This window comes from Martes martes (genome assembly GCF_963455335.1).
Source record: "Martes martes genome assembly, chromosome: 7".
Taxonomy (NCBI): domain Eukaryota; kingdom Metazoa; phylum Chordata; class Mammalia; order Carnivora; family Mustelidae; genus Martes; species Martes martes.
The window spans coordinates 106,615,675-106,636,267 of NC_137894.1; the positions used below are offsets into that span (position 1 = coordinate 106,615,675).

The following is a 20,593-nucleotide window of genomic DNA, read 5'->3' on the forward strand; positions in this document are numbered from 1 at the left end:
TTTTTTTTTTTTAGACCTAAGGTCCTTGGAAACACTGCTCTTCCTGAGAAATTGGTGTAATTTCATTAGGGTTAATGTGAATCGTGTTTGTGATGCTGATTCCCTTTCTGCTTTGCCTCAGAAGTTCAGATTCAGATTTGTAGCTCAACTTGAATAAAAGTTAAATAGTTTACACTTAAGCTTGGCCCCAGCCTTGATCTCCTGTTTCATTTTCCCCATTCTGATTTTTTAACTGTTACTATTTTGCAGTTTTGTTATAGAACTTCTTGTAAATGGACTCCGTGTTGTGGAATATAGTAAATGTTGATAAATATAACTGTAGTCAGTGTTCTTTCCTTGGGTATTTGGCTTTCAAATCTACTCCAAAATATTATGTTTCAAGTGTTTAATTCTTTAGCTATGGGAATACATTCTCTAGAAGGCTTGGATTATTGATAGCTACTAACCAGAGTGTATTGAAAAAAAAAAAGTTTGGTTAAGAAGACGAGGAAGTTCTCAGTAAAAAAAAAATTGTGTTTTTTTTTAATAAAACAACTGATGCATAGGTAATATGATACAATGGGTATGCAAAAAATTATATTTTTTATTGAGGACTTTACAATAGCAAATTATACAGTTGCTTGGGTTGTTGGGTGGACAGAGAAGGATGGAGTAATGAGAACAGCGAAGGAAGAAGTAATTATAGTGGTGGCCAGACGTGAGTGGGCATCAGAGTCCGTCCCTGGAAGACTTGGATAGATGGGCTGCCGTTCTCTAGGCTTGGGCTGGGGGCCTGCATTTGTGTGAGGTAAAGCAGGAGACTCTGGAGCGGGGGTGGGGGGTCGGGGGATGGGGAGGCCCGGCCAGGGGCCGGGAGAAGGTCGTACAGTTCTTCCTCGCTTGGCATTGGGCAGAATAATGAAAAGCGGGACTGTCTTGAAAACCTGTTCTGAGTCCATCTATTTTTTAGCTGAGGCGTTCCTATTCAGATTTTCTACAACTCTTTGTGAAATCAGATGGTGTAATGGGCATGACGTCATTCACATTACACAGCCTTAGCTTCAGAAAAAATACTCATTATGTTAGATGGTAGTTGGAAGCAGTTTGTAGCTGATTTCTCTCTCTCTGTCTCCCCTCTTCCTTCTCATTTCCCCTTTCTCTCCCTCACTTTGTGCTCTTCCTCTACTTCAACTTAAGGGAGAACACCCAACAGCTTATCTGAAAACAGGTGAGAAAGGTATACTTCTAAAATAAAGCCCCGTGGGGGTGCTTGGGTGGTTCAGCATTCAGCTCAGGTCAAGATCCCAGGGTCAAGTCCTGCATCAGGCTCCCTCCCGGCTCAGCAGGGAGTCTGCTTCTCCCTCTGCTCCTCCCCCTGCCTTCCTTCTCTCCTTCTCTCTGCAATAAATAAAATCTTAACTAATGAATCATTGAACACTACATCAAAAACTAATTATGCACTATACAGTGGCTAACTGAACATAATAAAAAAAAATTTTTTTTTAAAGCCCTGGGGTTGTCACTTTGGACCTCCTCCAAGAGTGTGGAGTCACAGAACATCACAGTATGGGAACTGGCTCAGGCGGGAAGTCCTGCCCCTGTACCAGGTGGGGGAAGTTAGGAACGGGTTGTCTTAGCATTCATATGGTAATGTTGCATACACACTCTGAAAAGGTTAGGTATTCTTTGGCACAGCTGCCTCTGGCTTTCTTTTCATTCATTTGGTGACAGAATCAGATTTATCACCCATCATACTGTTGCTAAATTCAGACTTTAATCTCTCTAAAAGTTACCTGGATTTAGGGCTCACTGGAGGCAGGTTTTATTTAAAAGGTGTTTTTCTTAAATAGACATTTTATTATTTTTTTTTTTTTTAAATATTTTATTTATGTATTTGACAGACAGAGATCACAAGCAGGCAGAGAGGCAGGCAGAGAGAGAGGAGGAAGCAGGCTCCCTGCTGAGCAGAGAGCCCGATGTGGGGCTCGATCCCAGGACCCTGAGATCATGACCTGAGCCGAAAGCAGAGGCTTTAACCCACTGAGCCACCCAGGCGCCCTTAAATAGACATTTTAAAAATAATTTCAGATTTGCAGAAAGATCGTGAAGATAATACAGAGAATGCCCATACATCCCCACACCCAGTTTCCTCTGTTACTACTCTCTGACGTCAGTGTGGTACAGTCGTCACAGCTAATGAACCAGTAATGATATATTATTCCTAAACCCCATAGATTAATTGAATTTCCTTAGTTTTTACCTAATGTACCCTTTCTTTTTTTTTTTTGCAATCTTTTAAAAATTTTTTTGTTAATTTTTTAAATTTCTTTTCAGTGTTCCAGAATTCATTGTTTATGCACCACACCCAGTGCTCCATGCAATACATACCCTCCTTAATATCTACCACCAGGTTCACCCAACCTCCAACCCCCCCCCCAAAACCCTCAGTTCCTCAGAGTCCACCGTCTCTCATGGTTCATCTCCCCTTCCAATTTCCCCCAACTCCCTTCTCCTCTCCATCTTCCCATGTCCTCCATGTTATTCCTTATGCTCCACAAATAAGCGAAACCGTATGATAATTGACTCTCTCTGCTTGACTTATTTCACTCAGCATAATCTCCTCCAGTCCATGTTGATACAGAAGTTGGGTATTCATCCTTTCTGATGGAGGCATAATACTCCATTGTATATGTGGACCATATCTTCTTTATCCATTCATCCGTCAAAGGGCATCTTGGTTCCCTTTCTGTGTCAGGATTCTACCCAGAATTCTGCTGTGGTGTTGAGACCACCTCTTCCCATCAGTCCTTGGAGAACTGGCCATCAGAAGCTATAGTTGGAGATCACAGGGCAGGGGGAAATGGAAAGTGGAAAAATTAAGCGTGTTTTTTAGGGTTTTAAGTCACAGTTTCTCAGACTGACCTTGTTTCTGGTGAGCTTAAAAGCTTGAGGAATACCAGTCAGGTGTTGTGTAGAATATCCTTCAATTTGGCTTTACGTAAGGTTTCTCTTGTTGTTAGACAGGGGATAATGGAATTTTGGGGAGGAAGACCCCAGAACTAAAGTACCATATTTCATTACATCACATCAGTTACATCATTACGCATACATACAGGCTATCAACATGATTTAATCCTGTCCGTGTAGACCTTGATCACATGGCTTGCCTAGTGTTTGTCAGGTTTCTCCTATGAAATGACTCCTCTCCCCTCCCCTTTCTGTACTGTAGTCTTTGGAAGGAAGTCACTATAAGTCACTGCGCACAGCCCACACTAAAGGTGTGGCAAGTTATGCACCCCCTCCTGGAGGGGGGTGGTATGTACACACATCATTTGATATTCTTCTGGTTTGGAGATTTGTCCCTTCCCCCCATTTATTTATTTATTCAATCATTTATTTAGGTCTGTGTAGACTTGGGAATATTTACTTGATCCTTTAGGTTATATAAAATACTACATTGTGGCTCAAACTCTTCCAGTTTTGGCCTTTGGGAGCTCTTTTGGGGTCTCCCTTGCCCTTTTGTGGCAAAGCCCTATCATTGTGTCAGGCCAATGTGATAAGCACTACACTACAGAACCCCACCCCCCCACCCCCATCACGGTGTTTTTTTTTTTTTTTTTTTAAACACTTTCTTACTGTTTCTGGCACTATAAGATGCTCCAGGCTCATTTTATATAGTCCTTGACACAGTCTTGGAATCAGCCATTTTTCCCAGGAGCCCTGGTTCCTTTTTCTCAGAGAATGGAATTAGAAACCAAAGTTCTGGATGGTTGGGTGTGCATGTTGCTCATCGCGTCCGGGTTCTCCCAGCTGACAGGACAAGGAAATAGGTGTATGTATCCTAACTTTTGTATACATATCTGTAAGTATTTCTGGATCTATTCCTCTGTAGCTGTATTAAGCAAACCTGAGCTCACAGGGATGTCTCCAACTCCAGGGCAGTACCACATGGGCCATTCCAGCCCCTCTCCCTCATCTGCAGACTCCCACCACCCTCCATCCATCTGTTACTGCCAGGTATAGTGCTGTCGGAATGGTTAACTCCTACCCCACAAGTTTAGCTGGAGTTCAGTGCTTCCTGTTGCCTTGAGTCTTCCCTCACGTCCACATTTCCTTACATCAGCGGCTTTTCCCTCACTCCCTTCAGTGAGGTGATTGCATCCACCTTAATACAGCTGAGTCTCATGTCATGGTCTGCATTCCATCCTGGGATCTCTTGACTCCCTAAATGCTTTCTGTTTTTTAATGACATGCATTCAAGTTCATGGTGCTGTGAAGTTTTAAGGGTTTTGACAAACGCTGAGTGTCCTGGATCTACCCTACTCCTACTGCCCTAGAAAACCCCCCTGTGCTAATGAAAGCCTTCTTAAGAATTTGAACCTGCTGCTAGGCGAAATAGGAATAAGTATTAGACAACAGTATCTTATAGGAAAAGGCAAGTCTGTGGGGACTTTTTGCTGCTCTAAGAGAAGGAAACCGTGTTGGGTTGGGTTTTACCTTTTGGTGAAACCCCACCCACCCAAAGAGTCCTAGTCAAGATGTTTGAGTGCCTCTGATTTAGATGTGGGGTAGGAAGGGGGTGGTGGGTGTTCTATCTCAGGTCTTTCTTCTTCCTTCCCAAGCTCATCAATAGCCCCGACTCACCATTTTGTCTAACATCCTGTTGAAAGTCCTGCCAGCCCATTGTATCTGGAAGAAGTTCTGTTCTAAGTCCACCTGATGCTTAGAAGTTGCTCTGCTCTTAGGCTGTCACCGGGCTGATGACCTGGTGGGGTTGCAGCTGTGGATGGAAACTAGCTCCTAAAAGTGGACAAAGGTTGCTTTAGGAGGAAGTGAGAGAATGGAGCAGGTGAACTTCATGAAACCTTCTTTTTTTTTTTTTTTTAAAGATCTTATTTATTCACCTGACAGAGATCACAAGTAGGCAGAGAGGCAGGCAGAGAGAGAGGGGGGAAGCAGGCTCTCCACTGAGCAGAGCCGGATGAGGGGCTCGATCCCAGAACTCCGAGACCATGACCCAAGCTGAAGGTAGAGGCCCAACCCACTGAGCCACCCAGGCGCCCCTTCATGAAATCTTGTCATGTGGCAGTTATGAATCAGGTCGATCAAAAAGACAACTGCTTTAGGATTCTGCTCACAGAGTGGTGCGAATGATAGTGGGACCTTAAAGTCCAAACCTACTTTAACTTGCCACCAATTTATTCTTTCCCCTTGGGTGACTGTACATATGGTGGGGATAATGGTACTAATCTTCTCCTTATGGGAAGGCAGTTGTGAAGATTAAAGGGAAAAAAATCGTGTGAAACTGCCCAGGGTACCGAGTGTGAATACGGTGCCTTTCTGCACTCTCTTCTTTCTGTTACTTGTTCTGCTTTCTCCTAGCCTCTAAACATGGCTTTGGTCCTTGACCCTTTGCTCTTTGAACTGTACCTCCTGTCCTTGGAATCAACTGTCTTTTGGCTCAGTCGTGCTTTTGTACAGGTGATGCCTAAAACCCAGCCTGGCCCTTTGTTCTAAGTTTCTGACCCATCTGTCTTTTTGCCAAACACTTCTAGCTGGATGTCTCCTTACAGAATCAATGTGTTTAAAAATTAAAGTCGTCCTCAACCAACTGAACTTCTAGACTCTATGCTTCCAGGCTGTGTTAGAAGCTTCCAGATACTGGAGCCCTTTTTTGGCTTTTCATCATCTCAAACCCTTAGTCCGCCTATCTTGAGCTCCTTTTGCAGTGGTTTCCTCCTGTCTCTTCCGCTGCCCACCTATACCATCGGAACAGACTCCTAACTGTGCCCCCTTTCCCCAGTCCAGTCTACTCCCTGCCGGCTTGGCTTCCAGCCTGTCTTTTACTATTACTAGTCCACTTTTTAAAATTTAAATTTGAACTGCACTGGGCATCCAAAGCTTGCGTTTCCAGCTTTACCGTCAAACTCAGTCAAACTATGTAGTCCGGTTTAACTAAACTACGTTTTCCTTCCTGCCTTTGTGCTGTTCTCTCTCTTCTTATCTCGGCAGGGGAAATCCTAGGGGTGGAACTAAACTTGCAGGGGAGGGTTCAGGGCCATGGATGTACCTTAGCTTAGAACGAGGAGGACCTTTGCAACAGAGCTGCTAAAGATGGGCTGGGTATCATGGAAGAAGTCTGTCCGTTGCCTCCTGGTTCCCAAGCCTGAGGACACCTTTAAGGTGTCCTATTGTCCTCCACCTCTCAAGCATGTGGCTTCTCTTCTCTTTTGAAGTTGCTTTCTCCCCATGTCCCGTGACACTGCTTGGGCAAGGTCACCCACCTCTCGATTGCATCTCTGGTTCTTCTTTCTTCCATCTCCTAAATCAGTCTCCTCTCCTATTGCTTCCATTTCTGTGCTTTCTTGAAAAGTTTCATGGCTCTTAGTGATCACCTTTTGAGAAAGATTCCCAAATAAAACCCCCAACCCTGTCTTTATAATTGGTCTGTGTTTCTAACTTCTCGCCAGATGTTTCTATTTGAGTACCTTGTATCCAAATTTGAATTCATTTCCTTCCTTCTAAAACATGTTCCTTCCCCTTGAGTTCCCTGGTTTGATTTATGGCAACAGAGGTTGGCGGACTTTTTCTGTAAAGGGCCAGACAGTAAATATTTTTGGCTTTGTGGGCCTTAAGGTCTTGGTCGTAACTACTTAACTCTGCCTTTTGTAGCACAAAAGCATCCACAGATAATATGTCAACAAAGATAGGTGTGCTGTGTTTCAAAAAGATTTTACTTACAAAAATAGGCAGTGGGCTGAAATTGATCTGTGGGTCATAGTTTGCCAACCCCTAGGTTACCCAGGTCCAAAATTCAATATTTCTTTGCCTTTCTACTAATTGCATTTACTCTCTTCTTAGGATATTTAATTTCTGCTGATTCTACCCTTATGAAACTTTTTGTATTTCTAGACTATAGTGCTTCCACATTCATTGGTCTAGTAGAGAAAATGTCCCTTTTACATGTTACTGTCCATCAATCTGCGTAATCAGAAATCTCCAGTGACTGCCCTTGGCCTGCATAATAAGGTCAGAGTCCTCGCAGAGCAGCTGCTTCTAGGGTTTTGCCTCCAACCTTCTCTTAGTCCTCTGAATGGACGCTCTTGCACATACACTGGTCTAGTCTGTATTCTGCTATTTGTTCTAGCTCTGCTCATGATGCTCTCCTGACTCACAGTGGCCTCCCCCCCACTTATTGAAGCCTGAATGTTCCTTCTCTTGATCTGCACAGTGCTTTTGATGCTATCCTTACCTCTTCTGCTGAGACTGCGCTGGGCTCTATTTTATATCTTTATAGCCTTCCTCCTTCTCCATCTGAGGCAGCCCAGTACTAGATGGTCTGTTGAGATGGGTAATGATCACGCATTGAATCTGTCTCTTCTCCAGATCTGCCCATCCCTTTGGAGTTCCTATCTCAGTTAATGGCACCAGGGATGATCATTGGCCTTGGAGACTCTGTGACTGCTTGTTAGGTTTAGCTGCTTCTCCCTGTCCTATCTTTCCCCTGTCTGCCTCCTCTTATCCATCCCCTCTGTTGCTGGCTTAGCTCAAGTCTTCTCCATTCTTTGTTAAGACCTCTTGACTAGCCTTTGAATGTGTATTGCCAACACTAGCTTCTCTCTCCTTATAACCCCAACACCCTATCTATAGGGACCTGTCATGTAGGTGTGATTCTGCAATATTATTGATTGAAACCCTTCAGTGGTTCTCCATTGTCCTTGGGTAAGGGCTAGCTTTCCAGTGTGCCACGAGTCCATGATTGATTGAATACCCTTTCCTCTCCAGCCTTGTTTTTGGCGCATTTCATTGACACAGTCTACATTCAACCATATGTAACCCCAAAAGGCCCTCTATGGACTTGTATAGACTTCCTTCTCTGACCTATCTGGAAAACTATCTGAATTTCTTGGAAGGGTATAAATGCCCCTTCTGCAGAGCTTTCATCTCTCCTTCTCTCTGGAAGACCAAAAAGAATAAAGGTGTCATAAGATCACCATTGGGAGAGACGCTTGGGCTTGATGTAGTTTCTGGTGTCCCTTCAAATTCAGAGTCTTCTAAAGTTGACCTGGAGCCTGATTAATGAACAATTAAGTAGAGAAGTTTATAAAGCATCTTGAATGCTTAAGGATGCTAAATATTCAGTTTTGACTTATTTCCTTGCTTTGGTTTTGCTAGAGCTTTTGCCTTCTTCCTCTATTATTATAGTGCATAGAGTGAGAGTCAACAATGTAGAATAATTCTGGATTTATTTATATCCCCTCCCTTTTTTAAATAACCTGAGATCTTGAGTTTAAAATGTTAGGATGGGGGCAGAGCAGGAGGGAATAATTATTTCAGTACAAATATTTCATATCTGCCTCTTCACTCTAGAAACGTAAACGTAACATCTATGGCAAAACTTACTAGACTCTCCAGCTCCTGCTATTTCTCCTTTCTTGTGGGAGCTTCCGCTCAGAGAAGGAGGCTTTTTATCGGGCTAACAGTTCTTATCAGACAACCACAGAGGTTGTGGAAAAGGAAAAAGGCCTTGAGGCTGCTGAGTAGGACGACATTCGTCTCCTCCAGCCGTGGTCAAAAGCCACCTGTCCCTTTCATCTAGTGTCTCATCCTGACAAGGAGATAGTATGTTCTCTTTCTAGAAGGATCTATGGAGCAGAAAAGAGAAAGGTAGAGATCATGAAGAAAGTGACCCTTTAAAGTGTTCCTTCATGTGGGGGATACCTCATATGGAGAGGGAACACAATTACTATGGTTCTCTCCCTAGATTCAGAGTCTGCTTTGGCATGAGATCCTGTGGACACACCTTCTTGGAGGAGAAGGAAGGTGCCTTTTTAGTTTTGAAGGGTGCTATTTTGAGAGGCCTCTGCTGTTTTCTAGGGAGGGTGTTTGGCTTCTTCCAAGGACTTGGCCTGTTACTTTTAGTCTATCAGGAACAGCGGTAGCAGTTCTAGACCGCCTGGAGGCCTAGGCAGGTCCCTACAGAGCCTCTGTCCTCATTCATAAAGAAGGCACCTGGTAAACCTTCCAGCACCGGATTAAACTGCCTGAGAGGTAAAGGGGGAGGACTTGTAGTGGAGCCTTTTGAAGAGCCTAAGGCAACTTTCATTTAATTTACATTTTCAGTCCCTCAGATACTGGAGTCAAAGATTGAGAGAAACACACCCACAGCACTCAGAACATACAAGTACACATTTCTCTCTCTCCTTAGCCCACTCCTTGGCAGAGAAAAAACAAAATTAGTCCACAGAGATATCCAATTTTGACTATTCCTGATTTTTCATTATGGGCAGTGAAACTTTGAAAAATTAATTATAATGCACTAGACTTTTACCTTTGCCAGAAGAGACATAGTTTATGCTAGAACTTAGAGGTAATTGGCTCTGAGTTGAAATAATTCTAAATTTAAATTTACAGCAGTTTTGTGGGTATGTGTAGCTGGGCTGGTGAAGAGTTAATATATGCCTTAAGTATGAATTTTAGAGACCGATTCTTTAGTAGTCTTCAAACATCTTTACTTGCTCAGTGGAGTTCAGAAACCACTTCTGACTTGGAGCTCTAAGAATATTAGATACGAAAAAGACTTAAATGCTAGTCTACCTACCAGGTGTCCTATTACTAGAGCTGTGGCCACAGCCCAGGGCTCTTTTCCCAGCCTCCTCTCTCACCACAGTGAAGGGTCCAGACTTGGTGAGATGAGGATTTAATCACTAAAATAAAGATAATATCTTTCTTCACTTTCAACCTCAGATTTGATAAGTCCCACTTTTCAGTTTTTGCCACCTTTTTCTGATAATTTTTAATCTGTGGTATTTCTTAGTGTGCCTTTAACTCCTAAAACTTATCTGATTGTTAGATGAAAACAGAAAGTTAGCAGGGCTGTAGGATTTGCCTCACTCACCCCGCTCTGTTCTAAACTCCTTCCCACAGTGAGGGGACGCACTGTGTGTCTACAGCACGTGACCCTGACTCGGGTCCTTCAGGTAGCTGACTAATGGGACCTGAGCTGCCCGCTGCTTTTCACCAGCCCCAGCACAGACTTGCCATGCTTAGCAACTTCTGCCTCGTACCCCGGTAGGGAGCCATCTAGTGACACTGTCAGGCTGGTCTGGGGCCACATCCACTGGCCTTGGCAGTGAAGAGGTGCGCCTGGTACACTGAAGCCTGGCATTTGGCAGGGAGCACCCTCAGGTGCTGACAGCATGAGTCTTACCTGAGTTGCCAAAGGAGACCAGTGATGTGATGCCCTAACATGCCGGAAGCCCAGGCAGGCTGGCATCAGGGGGAGCAAAAGGCAGTGGGCAAGGCTGCAGTAACCTGTAGGCAGGTGCAGTTACACACAGCAGCCTTGGGGCAGGTGACCCAAGGGACCTAAGCCAAAGGACCAAGTGACTGCTGGTGACCTTGGTCAATTCCACAACGTCTCTGAGCCTTCATTTTTCTCCATCTGTATAGTGGCAGTGGTGGTATTTACCTTGCAGATGGTGAAAGTGAGAAACAGTGTAGGTTAGGCACTTCGCTCCTATACACTGATGAACTCAAGACATAGTAACTATTATTTCTGTTACTGAAGAACACAGCCACACACCTCCTTGTTGGTTATTGGGACAGTCCTGTATGTTTTTCCTCTAGGAATTAGAACTCTCATTCTTAAGCCTGATAGTTTCAGCTGGAAGAAAATTGTGAAATGCCTTATCATGTTTTTAGGTTGTTACTTATCCCTAGAGCAAGACTTAGAAAAGTTATAGAAACATGTCACTGGGCCAAAAACTGAATATCACAGATGTCTGGCTCAAGGCCCAGAGAGTCTAGGTGAACTTCTACCTTTGCCCAAATAAAGGATTGTTTTTCCTTTTAATATGCTAGATCCCTCTGCTTATCCCAGGACAAGATGAATATTAAGTAGGCAGAAGGTTCCTGTCTATGATCAATTCTAATGCCTTTTGCGAAGGGAAATGGTTGTAAATTATTACCAGTTAATTAAATGAGTGTTTCCATTGAGTCCTGTGTGCAGGCTTTTATCCAAGCCTGTTTAGAATCATGCGACCTCAGAGCTAGAAAGGTTTTTAGACAACCCTCTCATTTCATGGCCAAGGAGATGGAGTCGGGATGTAAGTGACTTGCTCAAGTGATGCCAAGGGGAAAGCAAACCTTGGTTAGGGGGTGTAGGGAGGAAAAAGGGGTTCCTGGATATCTGGTGGGTATATCATGTGAATGGAGCATAATTTATAGGCAGTGCATAGGTTACTGGTATCTTGGAGTGCTTTTATATTTTATGAAGTGCTGTCACATTTTTTTATATGATAAAATATTATTCCATTTTATAGGTGATGAAATTGAGGTGGTCAAATGAAACTTCCAATTCAACTCATTAGACCAAACCAATAGATATTTGGAGTGTTTACTTGGTTCAAGGAACTCTGCTAGGCCCTTTGGGGAACATAAAATTGTCAGATCCTGGAATAGAGCATACAGACTTATTGCAAGTGACAGGATATAAGTAGATGAAATTTATCTAATTGTTCAAGGGCATAAATAAGTATTAAGATAGTAATCGAGATAGGAATTTTGAGACTGGAGGGATCAATGTGCGTGTCAAGATCTTCCTGGCATAAGTTTCTTCCTTCAGCTCCTGTGGCTGCGTCATTTTCTTGTCAGGTGCACTTGGTTACGCATCCCACCGGCAGCCCCAGGGAACAACTTTGGGAGATCCTGAGCACCTGGCCGTGATCCCAGCCCTAGGAGTAATTCAGTAAAGGTTTGAATGAACGGATAGCTGAAGAGAGGTTTTCCAAGCAGAGACAACAGGATAAGCAAAGGTATGGCTATGCCCTGGTGAGGAGACAGGCCTGACCAGAAAGAACAGGTTTAAAGAATGGAAGCTTGAAAAAGAGGTTTGGGTAAATTAGTGGGAGGCAGTAAAAGAGAAGCCAAGTGGCCCACAAAGCTAGGTGGAACAGCTTGAATTTTATTCTGAAGGCACTGGGAAGCCAGCGGAGGCTTTGCTGGGGAAAGTTGATGAGAGTGGCACTTTGGAAAGGGCATCTGGGCAGTGAGGTGTAGACTCTTCCTCGATTTTGATTTGTTTTTAATTTTTAATTTTTTTTTTTTGGTCGTTTGTTTATATCCTATACTTGGATGTCGTACCTAAGAAACCATCACCTAACCCAAGGTTGGGAAAATTTAATTTGGCGCTTTCTTGTAAGATTTTTATAGTTTTAGCTCTGGCATTGGGTCTGTGATCCACTTGGAGTCCATGTTTCCATATGGTAAAAGGTAGGGGGCCACCTTCATTCCTCAGAATATGGATATCCAGTTGTCCTAGCACCATTAGTTAAAAAGAATATTCTTTCTCCATTTAATTGTCTGGTTACTCTCCTTTGGGTAATCCTGCTCTACCACTTACCCTGTTTTCCTTACTCCCACCCCCAGACAACCACTGATGAGTCTTCTGTCAATATTGATTAGTTTGCCTTTTCTAGACAGAATGTACTCTTTTTTTTCCTAATTTTTATTTATTATTTTTTATTAACGTATAATGTATTATTTGCCCCAGGGGTACAGGTCTGTGAATCGTCAGTCTTACACACTTCACAGTACTCACCATATCACATACCCTCCCCAAGGTGCCTCACCCAACCACCCTCTCCATCTGTTTGGTGTCTCTCGTTCAGAATCTCCCGTGCTGTTGGGTGCATCAACAGTTCATTCTTTTTATTGTTGGATACTATTCCAGTGTGCGGCTTTACCACATTTTTTAAAAGCTCCTGGGAGCATTTGTGTACGTATCTTTGTGTGGACACATGTGGTCTTGATTCTTGGGGTAATTACCTGGAGGGGAATAGCTGAGTCAGACGGGAGGCGTCCGCGCAGCTTTTTAAGAACATGTCCACCTGTTTCCAAAGTAGTGGTACCATTTTCCAGTCCCATCAGTGTGTAAGGATTCCAATTGTTCCGTATTTGTACAAATGGTACGGTCGGACTTCTCCATTTAGCCATCCTAGCAGGTATATGTTATTGTTACATTGTGGTTTTAATTTGCATTTCTCCCATGAGTAATGACGTTGAGCTTGTTTTTTTGGTACCTCTTTGCCATCTGTATATCCTTGGGGAAACGTGAAATGATGAAACCCGTTTTTGAAGAGTTGGATTGCTTGTTTTCTTATTATTGAGTTTTGCAAGGTCTTTATCCTGGATACCGGTATTTTATCAGATATATGATTTCCAACTGTTTTCTCCTAATCTGTGACTCATCTTTCATGTTCTTGACTGTGTCTTTCAAAGAGCAGGAACTTTAATTTTGGTGCAGTCCGATTTATTGTTTTTTTCCCATGGATTGCGTTTCTGGTTTCGTATCTAGAAAAGCTTGTCTGACTAAATCAGAGTGCCTCCAGTTTTCCCTTATGTATTTTTCTTGAACTATTAAATTTTAAGTTTCTCATTTAGGTCTGTGGTGCATTTTGAGTTAATTTTTGTTGTAGGTTACAATGTCGGAGTTGAAGTTGTTTTGCATGTGGACCTCTGGTGGTTACAGCACCATTTGTTGTCTCTGAGTTTTTCCCATTTACCTGTTTGTGCGTTAGAACGTCATTTTTAAAAAGTTTATTGCTGGGCACCTGGGTGGCTCAGTTGGTTAAGCGACTGCCTTCAGCTCGGGTCATGATCCAGAGTCCTGGGATCGAGTCCCACATCAGGCTCCCTGCTCCACTGGGAGTCTGCTTCTCCCTCTGATCTTCTCCGTTCTCATGTTCTTTCTCACTCTCTCTCAAATAAATAAATAAAATAAAAAAATAAGTTTATTGCTTAGTTTTTTAAAAAAGGTTTTATTTATTTATTTGTCAGAGAGAGAGAGAGAGCACACACAAGCAGGCAGAGGCAGTGAGAGAAGCAGGCTCCCCGCCAAGCAAGGAGCTCAATTCAGGATTCGATCCTAGGACCCTGGGATTATGGCCTGAGCCGAAGGCAGCAGCTTAACCAACTGAGCCACCCAGGCGTCCCTGCTTACTGAGTTTTGACCAGGGCCCAGGAGTTGCCCTACTGACGCACCAAAGTTGTCTGTAGGAGAGAAGGGTTAGTATGAGTTAGAGTTCCTCCCTGAGTATCTGTTACAGAAAGCATGCTAAATGTGTCCATTTTTAGTTTAAATTCAGTTAATTAACATATAATGTATTATTGGTTTCAGATGTAGAGGTCAGTGATTCATCAGTCTTATATACCACCCAGTGCTCGTTGCATCACGTGCCCTCCTTAATGTCCATCGCTTGAGTGGCATCTTGATTGATAAATAGGAGTTTGACAATTAAAGAGAGGAAAGGGTTTTCCAGGCAGTAAGTGTCAGACAGGTAATGTGTATTTTTCACAGTTTTGACTATATGCCCCAGTATGCTGTCTGACTGTAACATGTTTTGTTGATCTCTCAGATTAAATGAAAAAAAAAATAAATAAAAAAAAATTTAAAAAAAAGCCTCCCTCAAGAGTCTACAAGTAATTTGAAGAGGCTGGGGAATAGGTTGTATATGTGTTTGGCATGGTGGGGACACAGCATGCAGGGCTGTGTGCCAGGCTAAGGAGTTTGAAACCTGTCATTGGCAGCAGGTGGGGGAGGGTGAGTCTGGAGACAGGAAATAGCTAGAAGGCCCTTGCAGGTGGCCAGGTGAGGCAGGGCAGTAGGAGGAGGGAGGAAGAGGCAGGTTTAGGAGAGGCACAGAAAGTGGGTTTGATCGGATTGGGTAGAATTAGATGTATGTGGCTAGGAGCCTAGGCTGCTGGGTCAGTGGTGGAGTCAGGATTATGGGGTTTCAATTAAGGGAGTATACAATGAGAATTTGGATTCTGGGCATGTTGGTATATTGAATTGGACTTGTCTCAGTGGGACAAGGCGGTGGAGACTTTCCAGAAAAGGTGTATATATAGGTCTGTGCCGGAGATTTAGGAAATGAATATGACACGGCCCCCTGTCTTTAACCTGTACCCTTTCTCGGGGGTTCCCATATGTTTGTTTCTTTCTCCTACTCCTACCCCAGAGAATCTCAGGTTGGTGCTAAAATCACAAGGCTGAATCTTCCAATGGAAGAAAAAGAGGACTTCTTAAGATTTAAGGCAACCTGAGGGAGGGGGAGCGGCGGGGGGAGGAAAGAGAGATAGAAAGATGCTGGAAAGAAGCCTGAGAGAGAAAGAGAAGAGTGCGAGAAGACCAGGGTAGAGAGTGTCCTGGAAGCAAAGAAATTCTTGAACAAGGAAGCTGTTGAGGATCAGGGCTGCAGAGAGCAGTGGAGATGAAAACAGACATGCTTTGGATTTGACAGTGGCACTTGCCTAAGGGTTGCATGGGCTGCTTCAGTGCCAGAGGGAGGCAGAGGGTCAGGGTGTACGTGGTAGCATAGACATTAGAAAGTATAGAGGGAGGTGTAACTGTTTTTAAATATTTGACGAATATTCTCTTTGGCTGCCAATTTGGATAAGTCTTTGGATGTTAATGGTAGAACACCCTGCTCAGACTGGCCAAACTGAAAGGAATTTATAGGCTCAAATAACTGAAAAGTCCAGAAGAATCAAGCAAGGCTTGATCTCAGGGTTTAAGTGATATCAAGATCTGGTCTCTTTCTGTCTCTCTGCTTTCTCTTCTTACCTGGCTTCCTTCTCCAGCCTGGCAGGAAGGGAACTAGATACTCCCAAGTTTATGTCCTTCTAGATCGAAATTCAGCAGATGTGAGATCTTGTCTCTCTCTTGTAGGTCCAGGATTCCTAATTGGACCCACTTGGATTTTGTGCCCAAACCCAAGCCAGTGACTGGGGGAAGGGAGCAATGATTACTCAGATGACCGTGTAGAGGGCATGTGTCCTCTCTAGGCCAGTCATCGTGGCTGGAGGAATTCAGTGCTCTGATTGACAAGACCTGGGTCATGTGGTCCATGGAGCTGGGGGCAGAATCCCAGCTGAATCATTGGGACTACTTACAAGGGAAGGGTAGTTCTGGAAAGGAGCCGAAGTGTAATTCCTGGAGGCTGGAATGGATGTTCTAGCTGGAAAGAAAACATCCACCAGTAGGGGAGAGACTAGGATCAGTGCATGGAAATTATTGGTTGCTACACTTCCGCTTTTAGAGAGAGATCTTTCTCTGCACTGGAGGAATGAATGAGGCCCGCTGCAGAGGTAGCAAGTTGGCTGACACGCAGTTGTGGGGAGGGGGTCTAAGCAGTCACTACCAATAGATATCGGCAGCCCATCAGCACTGCGTAAATGGAAAAGGGGATCTGGAAGGCCGTTTTCCAAACTGTTTCTCTGTAACACAGGAATGCATTTCTACACTGAAACCCAGTACACCCTCAAAATGCATATGAAACCGCAAGCAGAAGTTTCATGACATAACACTTTTCCTTACTACATGACACATGTGTGTTTACTCTTCCAGAATCCCAGTTGTGTGCAACCCAACTCCATTTGTTTTCACGTCACACTAATGCCAAACCCGCCGTTTGTAAAACTGTCTTCGAAGGTCAGGGGTGTAGGTGGCATAGGCTTGAAGCTGGTGTTTGAGTCTGGCTTGTCCGTGGTGATGGTGGCACTGGTCAAGCCTGTGGAGGCAAACCTGTTCTGCTTAAGGGAGCTCTGGATTCTGCTAGTGGGATCTCTTGTGTCAGAGCAGCTCTGGCCACGTGTGGGGCAAGGGCAGGGTGAGGGCGTGGCCTGCTTTGGGGCCCGCAGGCCAGTGTTGGAGGGAGTTTCCGGGCTGGCCCTGGGCCAGGGCATCTCCGAGGCCGGACTGGGTTGTCTGTTTGTCTGGAGGCTGGCAGTGGCTCCTTCTGTGCCAGCAGCCGCTTGTGTTGTGAGAATGAATGTGTGTGCCTGTGTGTGCTCTCCGCCAGGCCTTTATATTGAAGATGAGGGAGTGGCTTTTTAAAAATAACATATTTTTGACTTGAAACAAGTCAAGGCAGCGAGTGGAGACAATTAGAGACTGACATCCTGTTTAGTCATCTCTCCAGAGAGCTCTATTTTCAGAACTGTTCTGTAAAGGTTCACAAGGGGTATTCAGACAGATTAGGGGATATTGTTAATTTAGTGGTCGTGGTGATGTAAGTAGCTGATTTGAACGCTGGGTGATCGAGTGTGGTAATGCCTTGGAGGCAGATTTTGTGCGAGGGATGGGGGGGCTTATAAGAATAGGCTATTGTACAGGTAAAGCTTTCTGAGTCAGAACAAAGCAGGCATCTTTTATTTTGAAAAAGTCTGTAATCAGGGTGTGGCATTAAAAATATGTGGTGGTAAGCTAGGGGAAGGTCAATGCATTTTTTCCCCAGTCTTTGTCACCTAGGGGTACAGTCAAAACAGTAAATAGTATTGTCAAGGCTCTTTGAGCTCATTTGGTGGAATCCAGGTCGGAAATGCTGAATGGCGATGTCACAGACTTTTGGATGAGAAGCGTGAAGCTTGGGGTAGTTAAGGACCTTGCTCAGAGTCTAGAACCAGATGCCGCAGTCAGGCCGTGTCCTCATTTAGTTTGAGCACAGTTGTGATTTGCAACTTCTTTAAGTGTAATGTTCTACCAAAAATGACCAGTTGTGTCTGTACTCAGCTCCTCTGGACCTGTCTCTCTCTTTGAGGAAAGGTCAAGGCAGAAATGGAGCCATGGGCTGAATCCAACAATTGTAAATTGATGTGTTTAGGTCCAAAAGACAATTGACAATTGTAAATTGATGTGTTTAGGTCCAAAAGAACCTCACAATCCAAGGCTTAGAGATGTTCTTGGATAGTTCGAGGTTAGCACCCAACATGAAGAGGGCAGAGCCTGTGTGCCTGGGCTAGTGAGATCAGAGTGGGTGCTGCCCGAATCCAAAATAGCGTGTTGCACCCGGACAGGACAGAGCCCGGAGACGACAAGCTGCTGAGTTGGCAGAGTGGATGTCTCCCTATCTGAGTGCATGGATGAGAGCTTTAAGGGATGAACAGGCAAGAGTCATGGGTGCAGAGCTCCTGAATTGCCTTCCCTGCGCTTGCTGAAGATTAATTACACCCAAGTGAAAATGGTAGAGATGGAGACTGTACTCTTCTCATACTTTTTGCTTCCTAAAAGGAAAGGTTGCAACTGACTGTGCCACATTTGTTAATTACCTCTTATGTTGCCATTGTTTCTCTATTTCATACATCTGTCACGTGGTTATTTTTTTTTTAAGATTTACTTATTTGAGAGAGAGAGAGAAGGGGGGAGGGGCAGCAGGAAAGAAAGAGAGAGAGAGAGAGAGAATCTCAAGCAGACTTCCTGCTGAGCGCAGAGCCCAATGGACTGAATCCCACAACCCTGAGAGCATGACCTGAGCCGAAATCAAGAGTCCGATGCTTAACCGACTGAGCTACCCAGGAGCCCCTTCCTGCCATGTGGTTTAATAAAATGTTGCTCTGACATAAGATAGGGTTATTTCAGAAACAATGTCAAAGTTTACAGGTACTTCTCAATAATATCACAAAGAGCCCAAATGGAAGAGACTAAAATTCAAGACAAGTGGAAACATTGGAAGAACGATTTCCCTTAGATTCACTTTTCTGCCTTTAGAGTTTCGTGTGGTTTCACTCGTTTCTTACCCCTCTGCTGTTGAATGAAAGTCTTAAGTCTGATCAATGCTGTGATTTTGCACATGTAGGCCTCTTTGTAAAGAATTATTTGACGCCCCACAAAAAGGACTTCAAAGTTAGAATATAACACATGATTCTTTTCTCCTTCTAGGTGGATCTGGAGCCAGAAGGGAAGGTGTTTGTGGTAATAACCCTAACAGGGAGCTTCACTGAAGGTAAGGACGAGTTTGGGTGGATTCTGTTGTAAGTGTAATCCTAGCCGCTGTCAGTAGGAGTTTCTGACCTGGAAGTTTATAAGAAAAGCATTTTGTAAAAGATGCTTTGAAAATGGTTTTATGTTGGGTTGGCTTGTATTTTGTTGGGTTGAATTGCCAGATTAAATATATTTGCTAAATCTGGCGATCTCATGATTTGTTTGACATACTCACTGAATTTTATTTTCTTCATCAACATCTTAGCTGAATGGGTTCTTGCCTCTTCTTGTTCGTGTCTATCAAATTGTATTATAGATTTTTGGTTTGGGGGCCAACTTTTCAGTTTGCCCTGAATGTGTTAAAAAATTTAAGGATCATATTCTCTTTCTTATAATCTTTATCTCATTCAGCCCTGTAAGGGATTCTAGTCCTCTCTCCCTGGTGCCACCCCCACCTCCCACTCCCTAATTTTTTTTTTTTTTAATCGAGGTAAAATGTATATATAGTGAAATGAACAGATTGGAAGGGAGGAATTTGAGTTTTGGCAAAGGCATGCAGCCACATCCCCAGCACCCTGATCCAAGATAAAGAACGTTTCCACCACTCTGGAAGTTCCCTTGTGTCCTTTCCCAGTCAGTCTCCTGCTGCCAGAGACAATAAATGGGATGTTTTATTTTTTTCACCATAGATTAGTTTGGTCTCTCCCAGAAGCTCACGTAAATGGAACTACATAGTATGTTCTCTCTTGTGTCTGATTGCGCTCAGCATAATTTCTGTGAGACCCACCTGTGTCCTTGTGTGTGTTAGCACCCCATTGGATGACCTACCCATTCTTTTCCTGATGGACATTTGGAGTCATTAGGAACAATGCTGCTATATGCATGCTCGTTCATACATTTCTGTCGATGTGCCCTTTCCCTCCTCTTGGGTAGATACATAGTCCTGGAGTTGCTGGGTAATAAAGGAAATATATGTTCAACTTTATAAGAAACTCTCAAATGTTTTTCTAATGTGCTTATATTTTTATACTCCCACCAGGAGTGTATGAGCATTCCAGTTCCATTTCCTCACCAACACTTGGTATGGTCATTCTCTTTAACGTTAGACAGTCTCGTGGGTATAAAACGATATCTTGTGGTTTTCATTTGCATTTCCCTGGTGTTGAGTACTTTTGCATGTGGTCATTTTCTTCCCAAGTACCAGTTAGGGTCTTTTTGTTTTCTGAAATTTGGTTTGTCTTTCTATTACTTATTTATAGTTGTTTGTTTTCTAGATAAGCATCCTTTGTCAGAAATTGGTATGGTGAATGCGTTCTCCTAGTGTGTGGCTTGCCTATTCACTTTCTTAGTAGTGTCTTTGAGCAGAAGTTTTAAATTTCTCTGGAGTCCCCTTTATCAATCTCTTATAGCTTATACATTTTGTATCCTCTGTAAGAAATCTGTCATAAGGTCACAATAATATTGTCCTTTTTTCTTTTAGAAGATTACAGGCTTTTATGTTTAGGTCTGTGTTATGTTATATTTAGATCTTTGTTCCTTCTTAAATTAATATTTGTGTGTGGAGGGTTTGGGATTTCTTTTCCCTGTACTACAATCCAGTTCTCCTACTCCCTGCCATTTCTTGAAGACTTTCTTTTTTCTTGGCACCTTTGTCACCAATCAGTTGACCCTACTGTGGATCTATTTATAAACTAATTTGTTCTATTGATCTACTGGTCTGTCATTATGCCAGTACCATACCATCTTCATTGCTGTTGCTTTATAGTAAATCTTAAGGCTAAATAGTGCGAGTCCTCCAAATGCGTTTTGTTTGTTTGTTTGGGGGTTATTTTAGCTGTCCTCAGTATTTTAAAT

The 20,593-nt window shown here is 43.4% G+C and overlaps 1 protein-coding gene across 1 annotated transcript in view; it reads left to right on the top strand.

Moving 5' to 3' along the window:
- PRKCH (protein kinase C eta) overlaps positions 1-20,593 on the top strand; it is a 229,761-nt gene that overhangs the window by 50,254 nt on the left and 158,914 nt on the right. The window contains exon 2 of the mRNA XM_080808358.1: positions 18,698-18,761. Within this exon, the coding sequence (XP_080664484.1) occupies positions 18,698-18,761 (64 nt within the window). The remainder of the gene's footprint in view (positions 1-18,697; positions 18,762-20,593) is intronic.